At 49.0% G+C, this 19,141-nt stretch overlaps 1 protein-coding gene across 1 annotated transcript in view; it reads left to right on the top strand.

The window, feature by feature from the left end:
* The window catches only part of dnah2 (dynein, axonemal, heavy chain 2), a 252,152-nt gene that overhangs the window by 230,225 nt on the left and 2,786 nt on the right, over positions 1-19,141 (top strand). The window contains exons 73-84 of the mRNA XM_042327174.1: positions 1,501-1,700; positions 4,174-4,300; positions 4,597-4,783; positions 8,871-9,019; positions 9,510-9,693; positions 10,087-10,277; positions 10,722-10,913; positions 11,232-11,416; positions 12,375-12,615; positions 12,746-12,897; positions 12,983-13,097; positions 18,527-18,703. Coding sequence (XP_042183108.1) covers positions 1,501-1,700; positions 4,174-4,300; positions 4,597-4,783; positions 8,871-9,019; positions 9,510-9,693; positions 10,087-10,277; positions 10,722-10,913; positions 11,232-11,416; positions 12,375-12,615; positions 12,746-12,897; positions 12,983-13,097; positions 18,527-18,703 — 2,100 coding nt within the window. The remainder of the gene's footprint in view (positions 1-1,500; positions 1,701-4,173; positions 4,301-4,596; positions 4,784-8,870; positions 9,020-9,509; positions 9,694-10,086; positions 10,278-10,721; positions 10,914-11,231; positions 11,417-12,374; positions 12,616-12,745; positions 12,898-12,982; positions 13,098-18,526; positions 18,704-19,141) is intronic.

The following is a 19,141-nucleotide window of genomic DNA, read 5'->3' as shown; positions in this document are numbered from 1 at the left end:
AGAAAGGGAGAATAGAGAGGTGGTGGGAGGGAGGTAGGGAGAAAGGGAGAATAGAGAGGTGGAGGGAGGGAGGGAGGGAGAAAGGGAGAATAGAGAGGTGGAGGGAGGGAGGTAGGGAGAAAGGGAGAATAGAGAGGTGGAGGGAGGGAGGTAGGGAGAAAGGGAGAATAGAGAGGTGGAGGGAGGGAGGTAGGGAGAAAGGGAGAATAGAGAGGTGGAGGGAGGGAGGTAGGGAGAAAGGGAGAATAGAGAGGTGGAGGGAGGGAGGGAGGGAGAAAGGGAGAATAGAGAGGTGGTGGGAGGGAGGTAGGGAGAAAGGGAGAATAGAGAGGTGGAGGGAGGGAGGTAGGGAGAAAGGGAGAATAGAGAGGTGGAGGGAGGGAGGTAGGGAGAAAGGGAGAATAGAGAGGTGGAGGGAGGGAGGTAGGGAGAAAGGGAGAATAGAGAGGTGGAGGGAGGGAGGTAGGGAGAAAGGGAGAAGAGAGAGGTGGAGGGAGGGAGGTAGGGAGAAAGGGAGAATAGAGAGGTGGAGGGAGGGAGGGAGGGAGAAAGGGAGAATAGAGAGGTGGTGGGAGGGAGGTAGGGAGAAAGGGAGAATAGAGAGGTGGAGGGAGGGAGGTAGGGAGAAAGGGAGAATAGAGAGGTGGAGGGAGGGAGGTAGAGAGAAAGGGAGAATAGAGAGCTGGAGGGAGGGAGGTAGAGAGAAAGGGAGAATAGAGAGCTGGAGGGAGGGAGGTAGAGAGAAAGGGAGAATAGAGAGGTGGAGGGAGGGAGGTAGGGAGAAAGGGAGAATAGAGAGGTGGAGGGAGGGAGGTAGGGAGAAAGGGAGAATAGAGAGGTGGAGGGAGGGAGGTAGGGAGAAAGGGAGAATAGAGAGCTGGAGGGAGGAAGGTAGAGAGAAAGGGAGAATAGAGAGGTGGAGGGAGGGAGGTAGGGAGAAAGGGAGAATAGAGAGGTGGAGGGAGGGAGGTAGGGAGAAAGGGAGAATAGAGAGGTGGAGGGAGGGAGGTAGGGAGAAAGGGAGAATAGAGAGGTGGAGGGAGGGAGGTAGGGAGAAAGGGAGAATAGAGAGGTGGAGGGAGGGAGGGAGGGAGAAAGGGAGAATAGAGAGGTGGTGGGAGGGAGGTAGGGAGAAAGGGAGAATAGAGAGGTGGAGGGAGGTAGGGAGGGTAGGAGGGAGAAAGGGAGAATAGAGAGGTGGAGGGAGGGTAGGAGGGAGAAAGGGAGAATAGAGAGGTGGAGGGAGAGGAGGTAGGGAGAAAGGGAGAATAGAGAGGTGGAGGGAGCAGGACAGAAAGAGTGCTGACAGAGCAGAAATTGTCTTACACTGCATAAAGGTCCTTAAAGTTGTATAAATGACTGTAGACATAACAGAACATCTTTATGTCAGGTATATTAGCTTTATAACTGCTACATCATCACCATGCTAAGTTAAGTGTTACTGACCATGTCAAAATAAATGTCTGTTTTCAAGTCATATATCCGTGTCCTCCCCTCTAGGCGTACCGTCCTTGTGCCCAGCGGGCCTCTATCCTGTTCTTTGTATTAAACGATATGGGCCGTATCGACCCCATGTACCAGTTCAGTCTGGATGCCTACATAGACCTGTTCAACCTCAGTATAGAGAAGAGTCAGCGCTCACACAAACTGGACGAGAGGATCGCCAACCTCAACGACTACCACACATACGCTGTCTACAGGTACAACATAATATAACCTCAACGACTACCACACATACGCTGTCTACAGGTACAACATAATATAACCTCAACGACTACCACACATACCACCGTCTACAGGTACAACATAATATAACCTCAACGACTACCACACATACCACCGTCTACAGGTACAACATAATATAAACTCAACGACTACCACACATACGCTGTCTACAGGTACAACATAATATAACCTCAACGACTACCACACATACCACCGTCTACAGGTACAACATAATATAATCTCAACGACTACCACAAATACGCTGTCTACAGGTACAACATAATATGACCTCAACGACTACCACACATACCACCGTCTACAGGTACAACATAATATAAACTCAACGACTACCACACATACCACCGTCTACAGGTACAACATAATATAACCTCAACGACTACCACACATACCGCTGTCTACAGGTACAACATAATATAACCTCAACGACTACCACACATACGCTGTCTACAGGTACAACATAATATGACCTCAACGACTACCACACATACCACCGTCTACAGGTACAACATAATATAACCTCAACGACTACCACACATACGCTGTCTACAGGTACAACATAATATGACCTCAACGACTACCACACATACCACCGTCTACAGGTACAACATAATATGACCTCAACGACTACCACACATACGCTGTCTACAGGTACAACATAATATAACCTCAACGACTACCACACATACCACCGTCTACAGGTACAACATAATATAACCTCAACGACTACCACACATACGCTGTCTACAGGTACAACATAATATAACCTCAACGACTACCACACATACCACCGTCTACAGGTACAACATAATATAACCTCAACGATTACCACACATACGCTGTCTACAGGTACAACATAATATAACCTCAACGACTACCACACATACCGCCGTCTACAGGTACAACATAATATGACCTCAACGACTACCACACATACGCTGTCTACAGGTACAACATAATATAACCTCAATGACTACCACACATACAGCCGTCTACAGGTACAACATAATATAACCTCAACGACTACCACACATACAGCCGTCTACAGGTACAACATAATATAACCTCAACGACTACCACACATACCACCGTCTACAGGTACAACATAATATAACCTCAACGACTACCACACATACAGCTGTCTACAGGTACAACATAATATAACCTCAACGACTACCACACATACCGCCGTCTACAGGTACAACATAATATAACCTCAACGACTACCACACATACCGCCGTCTACAGGTACAACATAATATAACCTCAACGACTACCACACATACAGCCGTCTACAGGTACAACATAATATAACCTCAACGACTACCACACATACCACCGTCTACAGGTACAACATAATATAACCTCAACGACTACCACACATACCGCCGTCTACAGGTACAACATAATATAACCTCAACGACTACCACAAATACGCTGTCTACAGGTACAACATAATATAACCTCAACGACTACCACAAATACGCTGTCTACAGGTACAACATAATATGACCTCAACGACTACCACACATACCACCGTCTACAGGTACAACATAATATGACCTCAACGACTACCACACATACCACCGTCTACAGGTACAACATAATATAACCTCAACGACTACCACACATACCACCGTCTACAGGTACAACATAATATAACCTCAACGACTACCACACATACGCTGTCTACAGGTACAACATAATATAACCTCAACGACTACCACACATACCACCGTCTACAGGTACAACATAATATAACCTCAACGATTACCACACATACGCTGTCTACAGGTACAACATAATATAACCTCAACGACTACCACACATACCACCGTCTACAGGTACAACATAATATGACCTCAACGACTACCACACATACCACCGTCTACAGGTACAACATAATATAACCTCAACGACTACCACACATACGCTGTCTACAGGTACAACATAATATGACCTCAACGACTACCACACATACCACCGTCTACAGGTACAACATAATATAACCTCAACGACTACCACACATACGCTGTCTACAGGTACAACATAATATAACCTCAACGACTACCACACATACCACCGTCTACAGGTACAACATAATATAACCTCAACGACTACCACACATACGCTGTCTACAGGTACAACATAATATAACCTCAACGACTACCACACAGACCGCCGTCTACAGGGACTGAACTCTGATAATGATAGGAATGATGATGAATTTTGGAATAATATGCATTTAAATGTGAAGCTATTGTACAGGACCAAAAGTTTTGAAGTAGGTAACAAAAGAACACACGGACCATACTTTAGATACTAGATCCAGATTACCATAGAGATACAATAGAGTCCTGTACCGTTTAACCTCTTCGTCCAGTGTGTGTACCACCGGAGTTTGATCAAGCCTGTCCCCGTCTTCTCCAGGTACACCTGTCGTGGTCTGTTTGAGGTCCACAAGCTGCTCTTCAGTTTCCAGATTTGTGCCAAGATCCTGGAGGTGGCTGGTAAACTCAACATGGACGAATACAGCTTCTTCCTCAGGGGAGGATTGGTGAGACACACACACACACACACAGAACAGACTGAATGTACCATACAATTCATCACAATTGTATTAATCCTATGAGGATTAATGGGGAAGGTTTTGTCAAGCACACAGTTAGTCAATAAATCTTCCTCAAGCAGCAGACTCAGACGTGTGTTACAAGAGCTAGTACTGACTGGGCAGTTATACAGGTGCCATCAAAAATATAAAACACATCCCTTGAAATGTATTTATCTCTCCCCTCCCTCCCTCCCCTCTCTCTCTCTCCCTCCCCTCTCTCTCTCTCTCTCCCTCCCCTCTAGGTTCTAGATAAAGAGAGTCAGATGGAGAACCCGTGTTCTAGCTGGCTGGCTGAGTCGAACTGGGACAACGTGACAGAGCTGGACAAGCTGGCTAACTTCCACGGCCTCATGGCCTCCTTTGAACAGTACCCCCGAGACTGGAACCTTTGGTACACGAGTGCCGGGCCTGAGACCGCACAGCTACCTGGTGAGAGGGGTAGGGTTGGGAGAGACCGCACAGCTACCTGGTGAGAGGGGTAGGGTTGGGAGAGACCGCACAGCTACCTGGTGAGAGGGGTAGGGTTGGGAGAGACCGCACAGCTACCTGGTGAGAGGGGTAGGGTTGGGAGAGACCGCACAGCTACCTGGTGAGAGGGGTAGGGTTGGGAGAGACCGCACAGCTACCTGGTGAGAGGGTAGGGTTGGGAGAGACCGCACAGCTACCTGGTGAGGGAGAGGGCTACCTGGTAGGGTTGGGAGAGACCGCACAGCTACCTGGTGAGAGGGGTAGGGTTGGGAGAGACCGCACAGCTACCTGGTGAGGGGGTAGGGTTGGGAGAGACCGCACAGCTACCTGGTGAGAGGGGTAGGGTTGGGAGAGACCGCACAGCTACCTGGTGAGAGGGGTAGGGTTGGGAGAGACCGCACAGCTACCTGGTGAGAGGGGTAGGGTACCTAGTGCTGGGAGAGCACAGCCGGTGAGAGGGGTAGGGTTGGGAGAGAGGGTTGGGAGGGCCGCAGCTACCTGGTGAGAGGGGTGGGAGAGACCGCACAGCTACCTGGTGAGAGGGGTAGGGTTGGGAGAGACCGCACAGCTACCTGGTGAGAGGGGTAGGGTTGGGAGAGACCGCACAGCTACCTGGTGAGAGGGGTAGGGTTGGGAGAGACCGCACAGCTACCTGGTGAGAGGGGTAGGGTTGGGAGAGACCGCACAGCTACCTGGTGAGAGGGGTAGGGTTGGGAGAGACCGCACAGCTACCTGGTGAGAGGGGTAGGGTTGGGAGAGACCGCACAGCTACCTGGTGAGAGGGGTAGGGTTGGGAGAGACCGCACAGCTACCTGGTGAGAGGGGTAGGGTTGGGAGAGACCGCACAGCTACCTGGTGAGAGGGGTAGGGTTGGGAGCTTGTGGGAGTGAGTACACAGTATGTGTCATGCCTGCGTATAAGTTAACGTGTGTCTCTATAAATTTATCCCATCTTGTTCTCTTATGTGCAACAGTTGGGTTCTCGTTCTCGCTCGCTCTCTCTCTGCTTTGTTGGCATGGGAAAGCTCTCTCTCTCTCTCTGCTTTGTTGGCATGGGAAAGTTCTCTCTCTCTCTCTCTGCTTTGTTGGCATGGGAAAGTTCTCTCTCTCGCTCTCTCTCTCGCTCTCTCTCTCTCTGCTCTGTTGGCATGGGAAAGTTCTCTCTCTCTCTCTCTCTCTCTCTCTCTCTGCTCTGTTGGCATGGGAAAGTTCTCTCTCTCTCTCTCTCTCTCTCTCTGCTTTGTTGGCATGGGAAAGTTCTCTCTCTCTCTCTCTCTCTCTGCTTTGTTGGCATGGGAAAGTTCTCTCTCTCTCTCTCTCTCTGCTTTGTTGGCATGGGAAAGTTCTCTCTCTCTCTCTCTCTCTCTCTCTCTGCTTTGTTGGCATGGGAAAGTTCTCTCTCTTTCTCTCTCTCTCTCTGCTTTGTTGGCATGGGAAAGTTCTCTCTCTCTCTCTCTCTCTCTCTCTGCTTTGTTGGCATGGGAAAGTTCTCTCTCTCTCTCTCTCTCTCTGCTTTGTTGGCATGGGAAAGTTCTCTCTCTCTCTCCTCTCTCTCTCTCTCTCTGCTTTGTTGGCATGGGAAAGTTCTCTCTCTCTCTCTCTCTCTCTCTCTCTGCTTTGTTGGCATGGGAAAGTTCTCTCTCTCTCTCTTTCTCTCTCTCTGCTTTGTTGGCATGGGAAAGTTCTCTCTCTCTCTCTCTCTCTTTGTTGGCATGGGAAAGTTCTCTGCTTTGCTTTGGGCATGGGAAAGTTCTCTCTCTCTCTCTCTCTCTCTCTCTGCTTTGTTGGCATGGGAAAGTTCTCTCTCTCTCTCTCTCTCTCTCTGCTTTGTTGGCATGGGAAAGTTCTCTCTCTCTCTCTCTCTCTCTCTCTGCTTTGTTGGCATGGGAAAGTTCTCTCTCTCTCTCTCTCTCTCTCTCTCTGCTTTGTTGGCATGGGAAAGTTCTCTCTCTCTCTTTCTCTCTCTCTGCTTTGTTGGCATGGGAAAGTTCTCTCTCTCTTTTCTCTCTCTCTCTCTGCTTTGTTGGCATGGGAAAGTTCTCTCTCTCTCTCTCTCTCTCTCTCTGCTTTGTTGGCATGGGAAAGTTATGTTGAACTAGATAATTAACAAAAGTGAAATAAACAATTAAAAATGATCAGGAAACAATACTCTCACAAAAGTTCCAAGGAATAGAGACATTTCAAATGTCATATTATGTCTATATACACTGTTGTAATGATGTGCAAATAGTTAAATTACAAAAGGGAAAATAAATAAACATAAATATAGGTTGTATTTATAATGGTGTTTGTTCTTCACTGGTTGACCTTTTCTTGTGACAACAGGTCACAGATCTGCTGCTGTGATGCACACTGGTATTTCACCCAGTAGATATGGGAGCTTATCAAAATGTTGAGGATTTCTTTGTGGATCTGTGTACTCTGAGGGAAGTATGTGTCTCTAATATGGTCAAACATTTGGCAGGAGGTTAGGAAGTGCACCTCAGTTTCCACCTCATTTTGTGGGCAGTGAGCACATAGCCTGTCTTCTCTTGAGAGCCAGGTCTGCCTACGGCGGTCTCTCTGAAAAGCAAGGCTTTGTTCACTGAGTCTCTCTTTCTCTCCCTCTCTCTCTCCGTGCTGAAGGACTATTGATGCCCATCACGTAGCAGTGTGTGCCTCTGTCACTATCACTGCTTTATGTCATCACGTTAATTAAATCACACAAAGTTCAGCTCAATATTAGTAGAATTACATGATGGAACTTGCTGCCACAATTTTTCCTCCCGGCTTGCCATTAAAATCTATTGTTTATCTAAAACCCAATGCCATTCATGCCATTGTGATTCATTGTGGTTTTAACACCGGGACTTTAGTTGCGAAGTTTAGTTATCACTGGTGTTGCTGAAAACACCCAACCAACACTTTGTCTCTGTCTCCCCTTGTCACCTTCACCTTCCATCCTTCTTCTTCTTCAACCTCACTGTCTTTCTATCTCTCTCTTCTCCCTCCCTCCCGACCTCTCTCTCTCTTCTCCCTCCCACCCTCTCTCTTCTCCCTCCCTCCCGACCTCTCTCTCTCCCTCTCTTCTCCCTCCCGACTCCCTCCCGACCTCTCTCTCTCTCTCCCTCCCGACCTCTCTCTTCTCCCTCCCGACCTCTCTCTCTCTCTCTCCCTCCCGACCTCTCTCTCTCTCTTTTCTCCCTCCTTCTCTCTCCCGACCTCTCTCTTCTCCCTCCCGACCTCTCTCTCTCTCTTCTCTCTCTCTCTCTCCCTCCCCATCTCTCTCTCTCTTCTCCCTCCCGACCTCTCTTCTCTCTCTTCTCTTCCTCCCGACCTCTCTCTCTCTCCCTCCCGACCTCTCTCTCCTCCTTCCCGACCTCTCTCTCTCCTTCCCGACCTCCTCTCCTCGACCTCTCTCTCTTCTCCTTCCCGACATCTCTCTCTCTCCCGACCTCTCTCCTTCTCCCGACATCTCTCTCTCTTCTCTCCCTCCCGACATCTCTCTTCTCCCTCCCGACCTCTCTCTCTTCTCTCTCCCGACCTCTCTCTTCTCCTTCTCCCTCCCTCCCTCCCGACCTCTCTCTCTTCTCCTTCCCGACCTCTCTCTCTTCTCCTTCCCGACCTCTCTCTCTTCTCCTTCCCGACCTCTCTCTCTCTTCCCTCCTCCCGACCTCTCTCTCTTCTCCCTCCCGACCTCTCTCTCTCTCTCCCTCCCGACATCTCTCTCTCTCTTCTCCCTCCCGACATCTCTCTTCTCCCTCCCGACCTCTCTCTCTTCTCTCTCCCGACCTCTCTCTCCCCTCTCTCTCTCCCTCCCGACCTCTCTCTCTTCTCCTTCCCGACCTCTCTCTCTTCTCCTTCCCTTCCCGACCTCTCTCTCTTCTCCTTCCCGACCTCTCTCTCTCTTCTCCTTCCCGACCTCTCTCTCTTTCTCCTTCCCGACCTCTCTCTCTTCTCCCTCCCGACCTCTCTCTCTTCTCCCTCCCGACCTCTCTCTCTTCTCCCTCCCGACCTGTCTCTCTTCTCCCTCCCGACCTCTCTTTTTCCATCCACCCTCTCCACACCAGGTGAGTGGGAGAATGGTTGTAATGAACTCCAGAGGATGTTGATCGTGCGCTCGCTGCGGCAGGACCGCGTCGCCTTCTGCGTCGCCGCCTTCATCATCAACAACCTGGGATCACGTTTCGTGGAGCCGCCCGTACTCGACATGAAGGCTGTGAGTGTGTGTGTGTGCATATGTGTGTGTGTGCGCGCGCGTGTGTGTGACGAGACTGTGAGTGGCACTCAGAGGATACTGTTTGATCCACCCCCCCTGCTCTCTGTGTCACTGTCTCACTCCCATGCTGACACGTTCAGCCTCAATGACGGCTGAGGGATCTGGCACAAGATGGCTGCCAACCAGAGCCAAGATGGATCCCCTGCGTTGTGGAGGTGGTCCATTTTGAGATGGGTCATTCTGGCCTTCTGGAGTTATTCCTGACCACTTGACCTGAACAGGAAAAACATTTGTTCCCAGTAATCCTCTATGTATTGATGTGAAAGCACTTGGTAAAAAAGTTTTACATTTGTCACAAACCCAATTGGGGGATGATACTTGCATCCAACTGCCATCAACTGTGACCATTAACAAGAACTGTACTAATACAATAGTAATTTCTCTCTTGGTCCTCCCCTGATCTCAGCCACTGTGTTGATGCTTCCCCCAGGTGGTGGAGGACTCGACCACTAAGACTCCCCTGATATTCGTGTTGTCTCCGGGGGTGGACCCTACAGGAGCCCTGCTACAGCTGGCTGAGGCCTCAGGGATGAACAGGAAATTCCATGCCCTCTCCCTGGGCCAGGGTCAAGCCCCCATTGCCACACGCATGATCAAAGAGGGAGTGAAGAGCGGTACGAATTTCCCTTTCTCTCTCTCTCTTCTCGGCGCCTGTTTCTCGTTCATTGTTGATAGTTACTTTGCTGAGTATTCATAGGACTCCTCTCTCTCTATCTCAATCTATATTTCCGCTCTCTATATACTGTTGTAATGATCTATATTTCCGCTCTCTCCCCCATGCCCTGTTTGTGGACTGCAGTGTCATTTGTTATGTTCTATCTGGCTGTCACTTCCTGTAGCTTGTTGTGATTTCAGCCACACCTCTCTATACTTGACCAAATGTCATCGCCATACATCAGATTGTACTCGTAATACATCAGTACTGTTGTTTTTGGAAAAGTCGATTTTTAATATCGCTTCTCCTCCACTCTTTCCTCTATTCTCCCACTCCCACTCCCACTCCACAGGTCACTGGGTGTTCCTGGCTAACTGCCACCTGTGTCTGTCCTGGATGCCCCAGCTGGATAAGTTAGTGGAACAGCTGCAGGTGGAGGAGCCCCATCCTGACTTCAGACTGTGGCTCAGCTCCTCTCCTCACCCTGACTTCCCCATCGCTATCCTGCAGGCCGGCATCAAGATGACCACCGAACCGCCTCGGGTAGACAGAGAGAGGATATACACTACTGTACTCACACACACACACACACAGGCACACACTTTAAGAGAACACATCTAGATACATTTTCAGAATGATCTACTCTCTTTTGCCTTTGCCCCACTCAATTCTCTCTCTCTCCCTCCCTCCCCCTCTCCCTCCCCCTCTCCCCCTCTCTCCCCTCTCTCCCTCCCTCTCCCTCTCTCCCTCTCTCCCCCTCCCTCTCTCCTCTCCCTCTCTCCCTCTCCCTCCTCCCCTCTCTCCTCTCTCTCCCCCTCCCTCCTCTCTCCCCTCTCTCCTCTCTCCCTCTCTCCTCTCTTTCCCTCCCTCCCCCCCTCTCTCTCCCTCTCTCCCTCTCCCCCCTCCCTCTCTCCCCCTCTCCCTTCCTCTCTCCCTCTCCCTCACTCCCTCTCTTTCCCTCCCTCCCTCCCTCCCTCCATCCCTCAGGGTGTGAAGTCCAATATGAAACGCCTGTACCAGCTGGTGACAGAGGGTCAGTTCACACGCTGTGCCCGGCCTGTGCTCTATAGGAAGCTGCTCTTCGCCCTCTGTTTCTTCCACAGCATCCTCCTAGAGAGGAAGAAGTTCCTACAGCTGGGCTGGAACATTATCTACGGCTTCAACGACTCTGACTTCGAGGTAAGTCACACACACACACATGGCTTCCAGTCGTAGTCTTAAAACTATCCACAACTTGGCTCTTTCTACTTGGTAAAAATAGTCAATTAGGAGAGGGGAATGTCAGGTATTTCTGAGTCTGATATGGATTGTGAAGATTTGATGATGAAGAATGCTTGAAAACAGTGACAGAATTTTTCACCTACTCCTTTCCCTTGTAAGACAATGAAGACTAACAAAATGCTGACCACTCTACATCCTGTTGCGTGAGATCAAAAGCAGTGTATAAATCACCCCCTAGGGGTGCTAACAGCAGGCGTGTCCTCATCCCTCCTCCAGGTTAGTGAGAGTCTGATGAGTCTGTATTTAGATGAGTACGAGGAGATCCCCTGGGACGCCCTCAAGTACCTGATCGCTGGGGTCAACTACGGTGGTCACGTGACTGACGACTTTGACAGACGCCTGCTCACCACGTACATCAACGACTACTTCTGTGAGGCCGCCGTCGCCGCGCCATTCTTCAAGTGAGGATGACACGCGCGTACAAGCACACACAGCGATACACACACACACACACACACACACACACAAACAACTGTCTCTTTCACTCTCTCTCTCCTCAAACACACATAAAGATCTAGTCATGGCAGAGCTTACTGCGGCTGCTGTCTGGTTACAGGTACTCATAAAGACTGAGGACCGTGAGCACCACCATGTGGCCAGCGTTGATATTACAGTCACTCTGAGGAGTCCAGCCCTGTTGCTGCTTATTCCTGCCTATCCAGTACTTTCTAAGGGTCAATTTGGGATTGGACAACAATGTTGTACTGTAATACTTTCCTCTCCTCACTGTCAACCTACTACATCCCCCGGGACGGGCCCTAGTCCTCCTACAGGGTTATGTAGTGTTAACAGTCTCTTCTCCCCTCTATCTAGACTCTCCTCTCTGTCAACCTACTACATCCCCCGGGACGGGCCCTAGTCCTCCTACAGGGTTATGTAGTGTTAACAGTCTCTTCTCCCCTCTATCTAGACTCTCCTCTCTGTCTACCTACTACATCCCCCGGGACGGGCCCTAGTCCTCCTACAGGGTTATGTAGTGTTAACAGTCTCTTCTCCCCTCTATCTAGACTCTCCTCTCTGTCTACCTACTACATCCCCCGGGACGGGCCCTAGTCCTCCTACAGGGTTATGTAGTGTTAACAGTCTCTTCTCCCCTCTATCTAGACTCTCCTCTCTGTCTACCTACTACATCCCCCGGGACGGGCCCTAGTCCTCCTACAGGGTTAGGGGTTATCTAGACTCTCCTCTCTGTCTACCTACTACATCCCCCGTCTCCTCCTCTTATGGGTTATGTAGAGTTAACCCTTCTCTCTCTAGACTCTCCTCTCTCTGTCTACTACATCCCCCGGGACAGGCCCTAGTCCTCCTACAGGGTTAGGGGTTATGTAGAGTTAACAGTCTCTTCTCCCCTCTCTCTAGACTCTCCTCTCTCTCTACCTACTACATCCCCCGGGACGGGCCCCAGTCCTCCTACAGGGAGTACATAAGCCTCCTCCCAGCCACGGAGCACCCCGAGGTGTTCGGCCAGCACCCCAACGCCGACATCGCCTCCCAGATTGCTGAGACCAGGACCCTGTTTGACACCCTGCTCTCCCTGCAGCCCCAGGTCACTAGTGGAGCTACTGCCGGAGCAGCTGCCGGGCCCACCAGAGAGAATAAGGTGAGTGGGATGGGTGGGGGGGGTTACAGTTAGAGGCTGTGTCATGTGCATTTGTGTGTGTGTGTGTAGCTCTGTATTTTCTGCATATTCACTATCAGTAAGAGTTTCAGTCGCTCCCCTCTCTCTCCAGGTATTGGAGTTAGCAGCAGACGTGCTGCAGAAGATCCCAGGCCTGATAGACTATGAAGGGACCAGAGTCCTGCTGGCTGACGACCCCTCACCTCTCAACGTGGTCCTACTGCAGGAGATCCAGAGATACAATGCCCTGCTACACACCATCAGGTAGGACAGACAGAGAAGGGGGGTAAAAACAAAGTACTGGATGGATAGTTTAACTGAGCGTGTGTACGTGTGTGTGTGTGTCTAGGTCGTCTCTGATAGAGCTGGAGAAGGGGATCAAGGGTCTGGTGGTGATGTCTAGCAGCCTGGAGGAAACATTCCACTGCATCTTCGATGCCCGCGTCCCCCCACTTTGGGTTAAGGTAGGACACACACAGACACATACATAACCACACACACTCATGGATTGTTACAGGTCATAGACACACACAAAAAACACACATTTACCATTTATCTCAAGGCATTTGATTCTGCTGTAGTAACTGCCCCAGCGGCAGCAACATCACTAGTATCTGCCCTTGTGCTATGGTGATTGCAACATCTATGTAACCAGGCACCATTCTATTATGTGAGCACAGCGATATCAACAAATCTGTACATCCAGATCATGGTCAGAAAACCACTTTTAGCTGGAGGGAATGGCAACCATTTTACGGGCTCTTGACCATTTGTGCTATTTTGTGTATTTTTTTGCACTGGTCTTAACTCTCGTTTCCTATGAACGAAAAGAGCTTCTGTTCATCAGAACAGCCATCACTAACCTCGATTTGGACTAGGACTTCTACTTCAATGAGTCGGAGGTGAATGACATATTGATTAACCTCAGACCAGGCCCTAATCCCTGTCACTCGAAGGTGAAGACGGCACTGTAGAGGCCGGCTCGGGCACCCTGATGAGACTACAGCGGCAAATGAATGAATCACCTCTACCCTCTGTTCTATTGGCGAATCTACAATGGCTGGAGAATAAACTGGATGAGCCCCCTTCGGGACATTAGGAACTGTAATATACTATGCTTCTCGGAGTCATGGCTGAACAAGGACATGAATAATATACATCTAGCTGGTTTTTCTATGTATCGGCAGGACAGAACGGCAGAGTCCGGGAAGATCAGGGGGGTTGTGTGTGTCTCTTTATTAACAATAGCTGGTACGTGATCTCTAGTATTAAGGAAGGCTCGAGGTTCTGCTCACCCGAGTTAGAATACCCCATGATAAGCTGTGGACCATACTATTTACCACGAGAGATCTGTATTTTTCAGAGCTGTCTATTTACCACCACAAACCGATGCTGGCACTAAGACCACACTCAACGAGCTGTACAGGGCCATAAGCAAACAAGAACATGCTCATCCAGAGGCGGCACTCCTAGTGGCCAGTAATGTTAATGCAGGAAAACTGAAATCCGTTTTACTTCATTTCTACCAGCATGTCACCTGTGCAAATAGAGGAATTACAACTCTAGATCACCTTTACTACACACACAGAGACGCATACACATCTCTCTCTCGCCCTCCATTTGGCAAATAGGGCCATAGCTCTATCCTCCTGATTTCTGCTAACAAGCAAAAACTCAAACAGGAATTGCCAGCTCAATACAGAAGTGGTTCGATGAAGCGGATGCTAAGCTACAGGACTCTTTCGCTAGCACAGATTGGCATATGTTGGGATTCATCTGATGGCATTGAGGTGTTTACCACATCGGTCACCGGCTTCATTAATAAGTGCATCGACGACGTTGTCCCGACAGTGACAGTGACATACGTACATATCCCAACCAGAAGCCATGGATTACAGACAACATCCGCACTGAGCTAAAGGCTATTTGGAAAGTATTCAGACCCTTGACTTTTTCCACATTTTTTTAGGTTACAGCCTTATTCTAAAAATTGATGAAATCGTTTTTTCCCCTCATCAATCCACACACAATACCCCATGATGACAAAGCAAAAACACGTTTTTAGATTTTCTTTTGCTAATTTATAGAGATTTTTTTTAAATCAATACCACGTTTACATAAGTATTCAGACCCTTTACTCAGTACTTTGTTGAAGCACCTTTGGCAGCGATTACAGCCTCAAGTCTTCTTGGGTCTGACGCTACAAGCGTGGCACACCTGTATTTGGGGTGTTTCTCCCATTCTTCTCTGCAGATCCTCTCAAGCTCTGTCAGGTTGGATGGGGAGCGTCGCTGCACAGCTATTTTCAGGTCTCGCCAGAGATGTTCAATCGGGGTTCAAGTCAGGCCCCTGGCTGGGCCACTCGTCGTCATTCAGAGACTTGTCTCCAAGCCACTCGTGCGTTGTCTTGGCTGTGTGCTTAGGGTTGTTGTCTTGTTGGAAGGTGAACAGTCGCCCCAGTCTGAGGTCCTGAGGGCTCTGGAGCAGGTACTTTGCTCCATTCATCTTTGCCTCGATCCTGACTCCCAGTCCCTGCTGCTGAAAAATGGACCCACAGCGTGATGCTGCCACCACCATGCTTCATCGTAGGGATGGTGCCAGGTTTCCTCCAGACGTGACACTTGACATTCAGGCCAAAGAGTTCAATCTAGGTTTCATCAGACCAAAGAATCTTGTTTCTCATGATCTGAGAGTCTTTAGTTATGTTTGGGCAAACCTCAAGCAGGCTGTCATGAGCCTTTTATTGAGGAGTGGCTTCCGTCTGGCCACTCTACCATAAAGGCCTGATTGGTGGAGTGCTGCAGAGATGGTTGTCCTTCTGGAAGGTTCTCCCATCTCCACAGAGGAACTCTAGAGCTCTGTCAGAGTGACCATCGGGTTCTTGGTCATCTCCCTGACCCAATGCCCTTCTCCCTCGATTGCTCAGTTTGGCCGGGCGGCCAGCTCTAGGAAGAGTCTTGGTGGTTCCAAACTTCTTCCATTTAAGAATTATGGAGGTCACTGTGTTCTTGGGAACCTTTAATGCTGCAGAGATTTTTTGGTACCCTTCTTCAGATCTGTGCCTCAACACAATCCTTTAATACATTTGCAAACATTTCTAAAAACCTATTTACCCCATTTTTTATGGGGTATTGTGTGTAGATTGCTGAGGAATTGTTTTTATTTAATCCATTTTAGAATAAGTAACATAACAAAATGTGGAAGAAGTCAAGGGGTCTGAATACTTTCCGAAGGCACTGTATGTCCTGATTGCCTAGTGACTTTTACCCCTACACACATGTAGAATCTGTATTACTGCAATTACCTCAACTACCTCGTTCCCCTGCATATTGACTCAGTACTGGTACTACTTGCATATAGCCTCCTTATTGTTTTTATTGTGTTACCATTTCCTTTTTTATTTAGCAAATATTTGTCTTACTTTTTAACTCTGCGTTGTTGGGAAAGGGCTCGTAAGTAAGCATTTCACTGTAAAGTCTACACCTGTTGTATTCGGCACGTGACCAACAAAATGTGATTTCAATTTGACTTTAAAGGACCGTTCTGCTGATCGATACAGTGAGGTTGAATTGATGACGTTACATATTCAGCCTTATACCTAACAACAAGACAACCCACAGACACTATCAAGGCAGAGCAGCAGCTGTTGATGGTACATAAGGTCCATTTCCTTATGTAGCATTTAATACCATACTTTCCCCAAAACACGCTTCCATGGTCAAATGAATGGTCAATCTGGGTAGTGGGGACATACCCACTGGGCACAGACGTCAATTCAATGTCTATTCCACGTTGGTTTAACGGAATTTCATTGAAATGATGTGGAAACAACGTTGATTCAACCAGTGTGGGCCCAGTGGGAAAGTCCAGTATTAGTGTGATTTATAGAAGAACATGGAGGCTGTCAGAAGCCATCTCGGCTATGTCAAAAGGAGCAATCTGATCGGGCTGGAAAACGTCAGTGTGTGAGCCTGGGGCAGGAGAGGGGGGGAAGGGACACACACATACTCACATGCGCCCGCGCGCGCACACACACAGATCCACGTATTCTAGGACGAGCGAGGCAGCCTGGCCAAAATTAAAGCCATGAGTCTGAGGGAGCAGAAATATAATGACAGTCTGCCATGCCTGCCAGGGGTGAATGGAACATGGACAGACGGACGGAAGGAGAGAGAGCAAGAGAAGGAGGGGGGATAGTGTTCTAGAAGGGGTTGTTGTTCATCCCCGGAGCAGGGACAGGGAGAGAGAGAGGGGCAATCAATGAGAGAAAGAGAAGGGGAAGAGAGCGAGAGAGACAGGCAATCAATGAGAGAAAGAGAAGGGAGAAAGAGCTTGACAGACAGGGGAAAAAATAGTGAGGAAAGCAGAAGGAAGTAGGGGACTAGATATAGAGGGTAGAGTAATGAGGCAGTGGAGTTGAGAGAGAGAGACACAGCTGGAGCTGAAGCATTAATGGCCATCCTGTCCTCCTCTCATAAAGAGGGGGCCAGTAACAGGGTAGAGCAGGCCTCTTTCCCTCTCGCTCTCCCTCTCTCTCTGTCCCTTTCTCTCGCTCTCTCACTCTCTTTCTCTCTCTCCACCCTCTCCTTCTCTCTCTGTCCCTTTCTCTCGCTCTCTTTCTCTCTCTCCCCCTCTCCCTCTCTCTCTGTCCCTTTCTCTTGCTCTCTTTCTCTCTCTCCCCCTCTCCCTCTCTCTCTGTCCCTTTCTCTTGCTCTCTTTCTCTCTCTCCCCCTCTCCCTCTCTCTCTGTCCCTTTCTCTTGCTCTCTTTCTCTCTCTCCCCCTCTCCCTCTCTGTCCCTTTCTCTTGCTCTCTTTCTCTCTCTCTCCTCTCCTCTCTCTCTGTCCCTTTTTCTCGCTCTCTCACTCTCTTTCTCTCTCTCCCTCTCTCTCTCTCTCTCTCTTTCTCTCTCTCCTCTCTCTCGCTCTCCCTCTTTCTTTTCTCTCTCTCTCTCTCTCTCTCTCTCTCTCCCACTGTCTGTCTGTCTCTATTTGTCTGGCTGTACTGTAATAGTCAGCACTGGGCTGGTTGGGCTTTAGGAAGGGAACTGGAGCAGAGACAGCAGGTTTACTCTACTTATTACACTGCAATTACCCCCCCAGCTTCCCCTCAGCCCCAGATACGGCATTGTGACTTTGTTTAGGCACCAAGTGTCCACCTGATGACCCAGTGGACCAGACATACACACAGGCAGACATGCACACACACACACAGACACGCACCCACATAAACATATACTGCCCTCAATGACCCCTCTGAAGAGACACACACACACTCCTTTTTTCATCTGCCCCATCCCCTGACACGCAGTAGAATCTTTGGCAGACCACAGCGGTCTCACTGACTACTGGAACGAGTTCTACACTGTTTTAATGAAGAATTGAACCTTAGGACATAATAACAGTTGGATTGTGTTTCCAGTCCAGTGTGTATGAGGGTCAGTCAGTAGAAAATGAGTGTTGCTTCCCAAATGGCACCCTAATACCCTACCCTAGTGCACTACATATGTACCTTTATTTTACTAGGCAAGTCAGTTAAGAACAAATTCTTATTTTCAATGACGGCCTAGGAACAGTGGGTTAACTGCCTGTTCAAGGGCAGAATGACAGATTTTGTACCTTGTCAGCTTGGGGATTTGAACTTGCAACCTTTCGGTTACTAGTCTAATGCTCTAACCACTAGGCTACACTGCCGCCCCAGTGATGGGTTAACACACCTTCAATAACAGAACACTGACTCACTGAGTACAGGCCTAGAGGAACCGAACACTACAGGTTCATATGATGCTGCTGGGACAGTTACTATAGCAGGACAGCATATACTATTGACGTTGCTGTGTGTCTCTGTCTCTTTCTTTGCCTGTCTGAAGTGTCTTGTCTCCTCCGTCCTCCTCAGGCCTACCCGTCTTTGAAGCCGCTGGCATCGTGGACCAGGGACCTGTGCCAGCGCGTGGAGCAGTTTGCCCGCTGGGCAGAGACGGCCCACCCCCCTACCCTCTTCTGGCTCTCTGGCTTCACCTTTCCCACTGGCTTCCTCACCGCTGTGTTACAGTCGTCCGCACGTCAGCACAGCGTGAGGCCACACACACATACTGAACCAGTCAAAAGTTTGGACACACCTACTCATTCAAGGGTTTTTCTTTATTTGACTATTTTCTGCATTGTAGAAAAATAGTGAAGACATCAGAACTATTAAATAACACATATGGAATCATGTAGTAACCAATAAAGTGTTAAACAGATCAAAATATATTTTAGATTCTTCAAAGTAGCCACCCTTTGCCTTGATGACAGCTTTGCACACTCTTGGCATTCTCTCAACCAGCTTCACCTGGAATGCTTTTCCAACAGTCTCTTGAAGGAGTTCCGACATGGAGGCAGGTAGACTAGTGGTTAGAGTGTTGGACTAGTAACCGAAAGGTTGCAAGATTGAATCCCTGAGCTGACAAGGTAAAAATCTGTCGATCTGCCCCTGACGAAGGCAGTTAACACACTGTTCCTAGGCCGTCAT

Source organism: Oncorhynchus tshawytscha, linkage group LG09, assembly GCF_018296145.1.
Source record: "Oncorhynchus tshawytscha isolate Ot180627B linkage group LG09, Otsh_v2.0, whole genome shotgun sequence".
NCBI lineage: Eukaryota > Metazoa > Chordata > Actinopteri > Salmoniformes > Salmonidae > Oncorhynchus > Oncorhynchus tshawytscha.
Note: the sequence above shows the minus strand (reverse complement) of the source record. Positions and strands in the feature narration are given on the sequence as shown.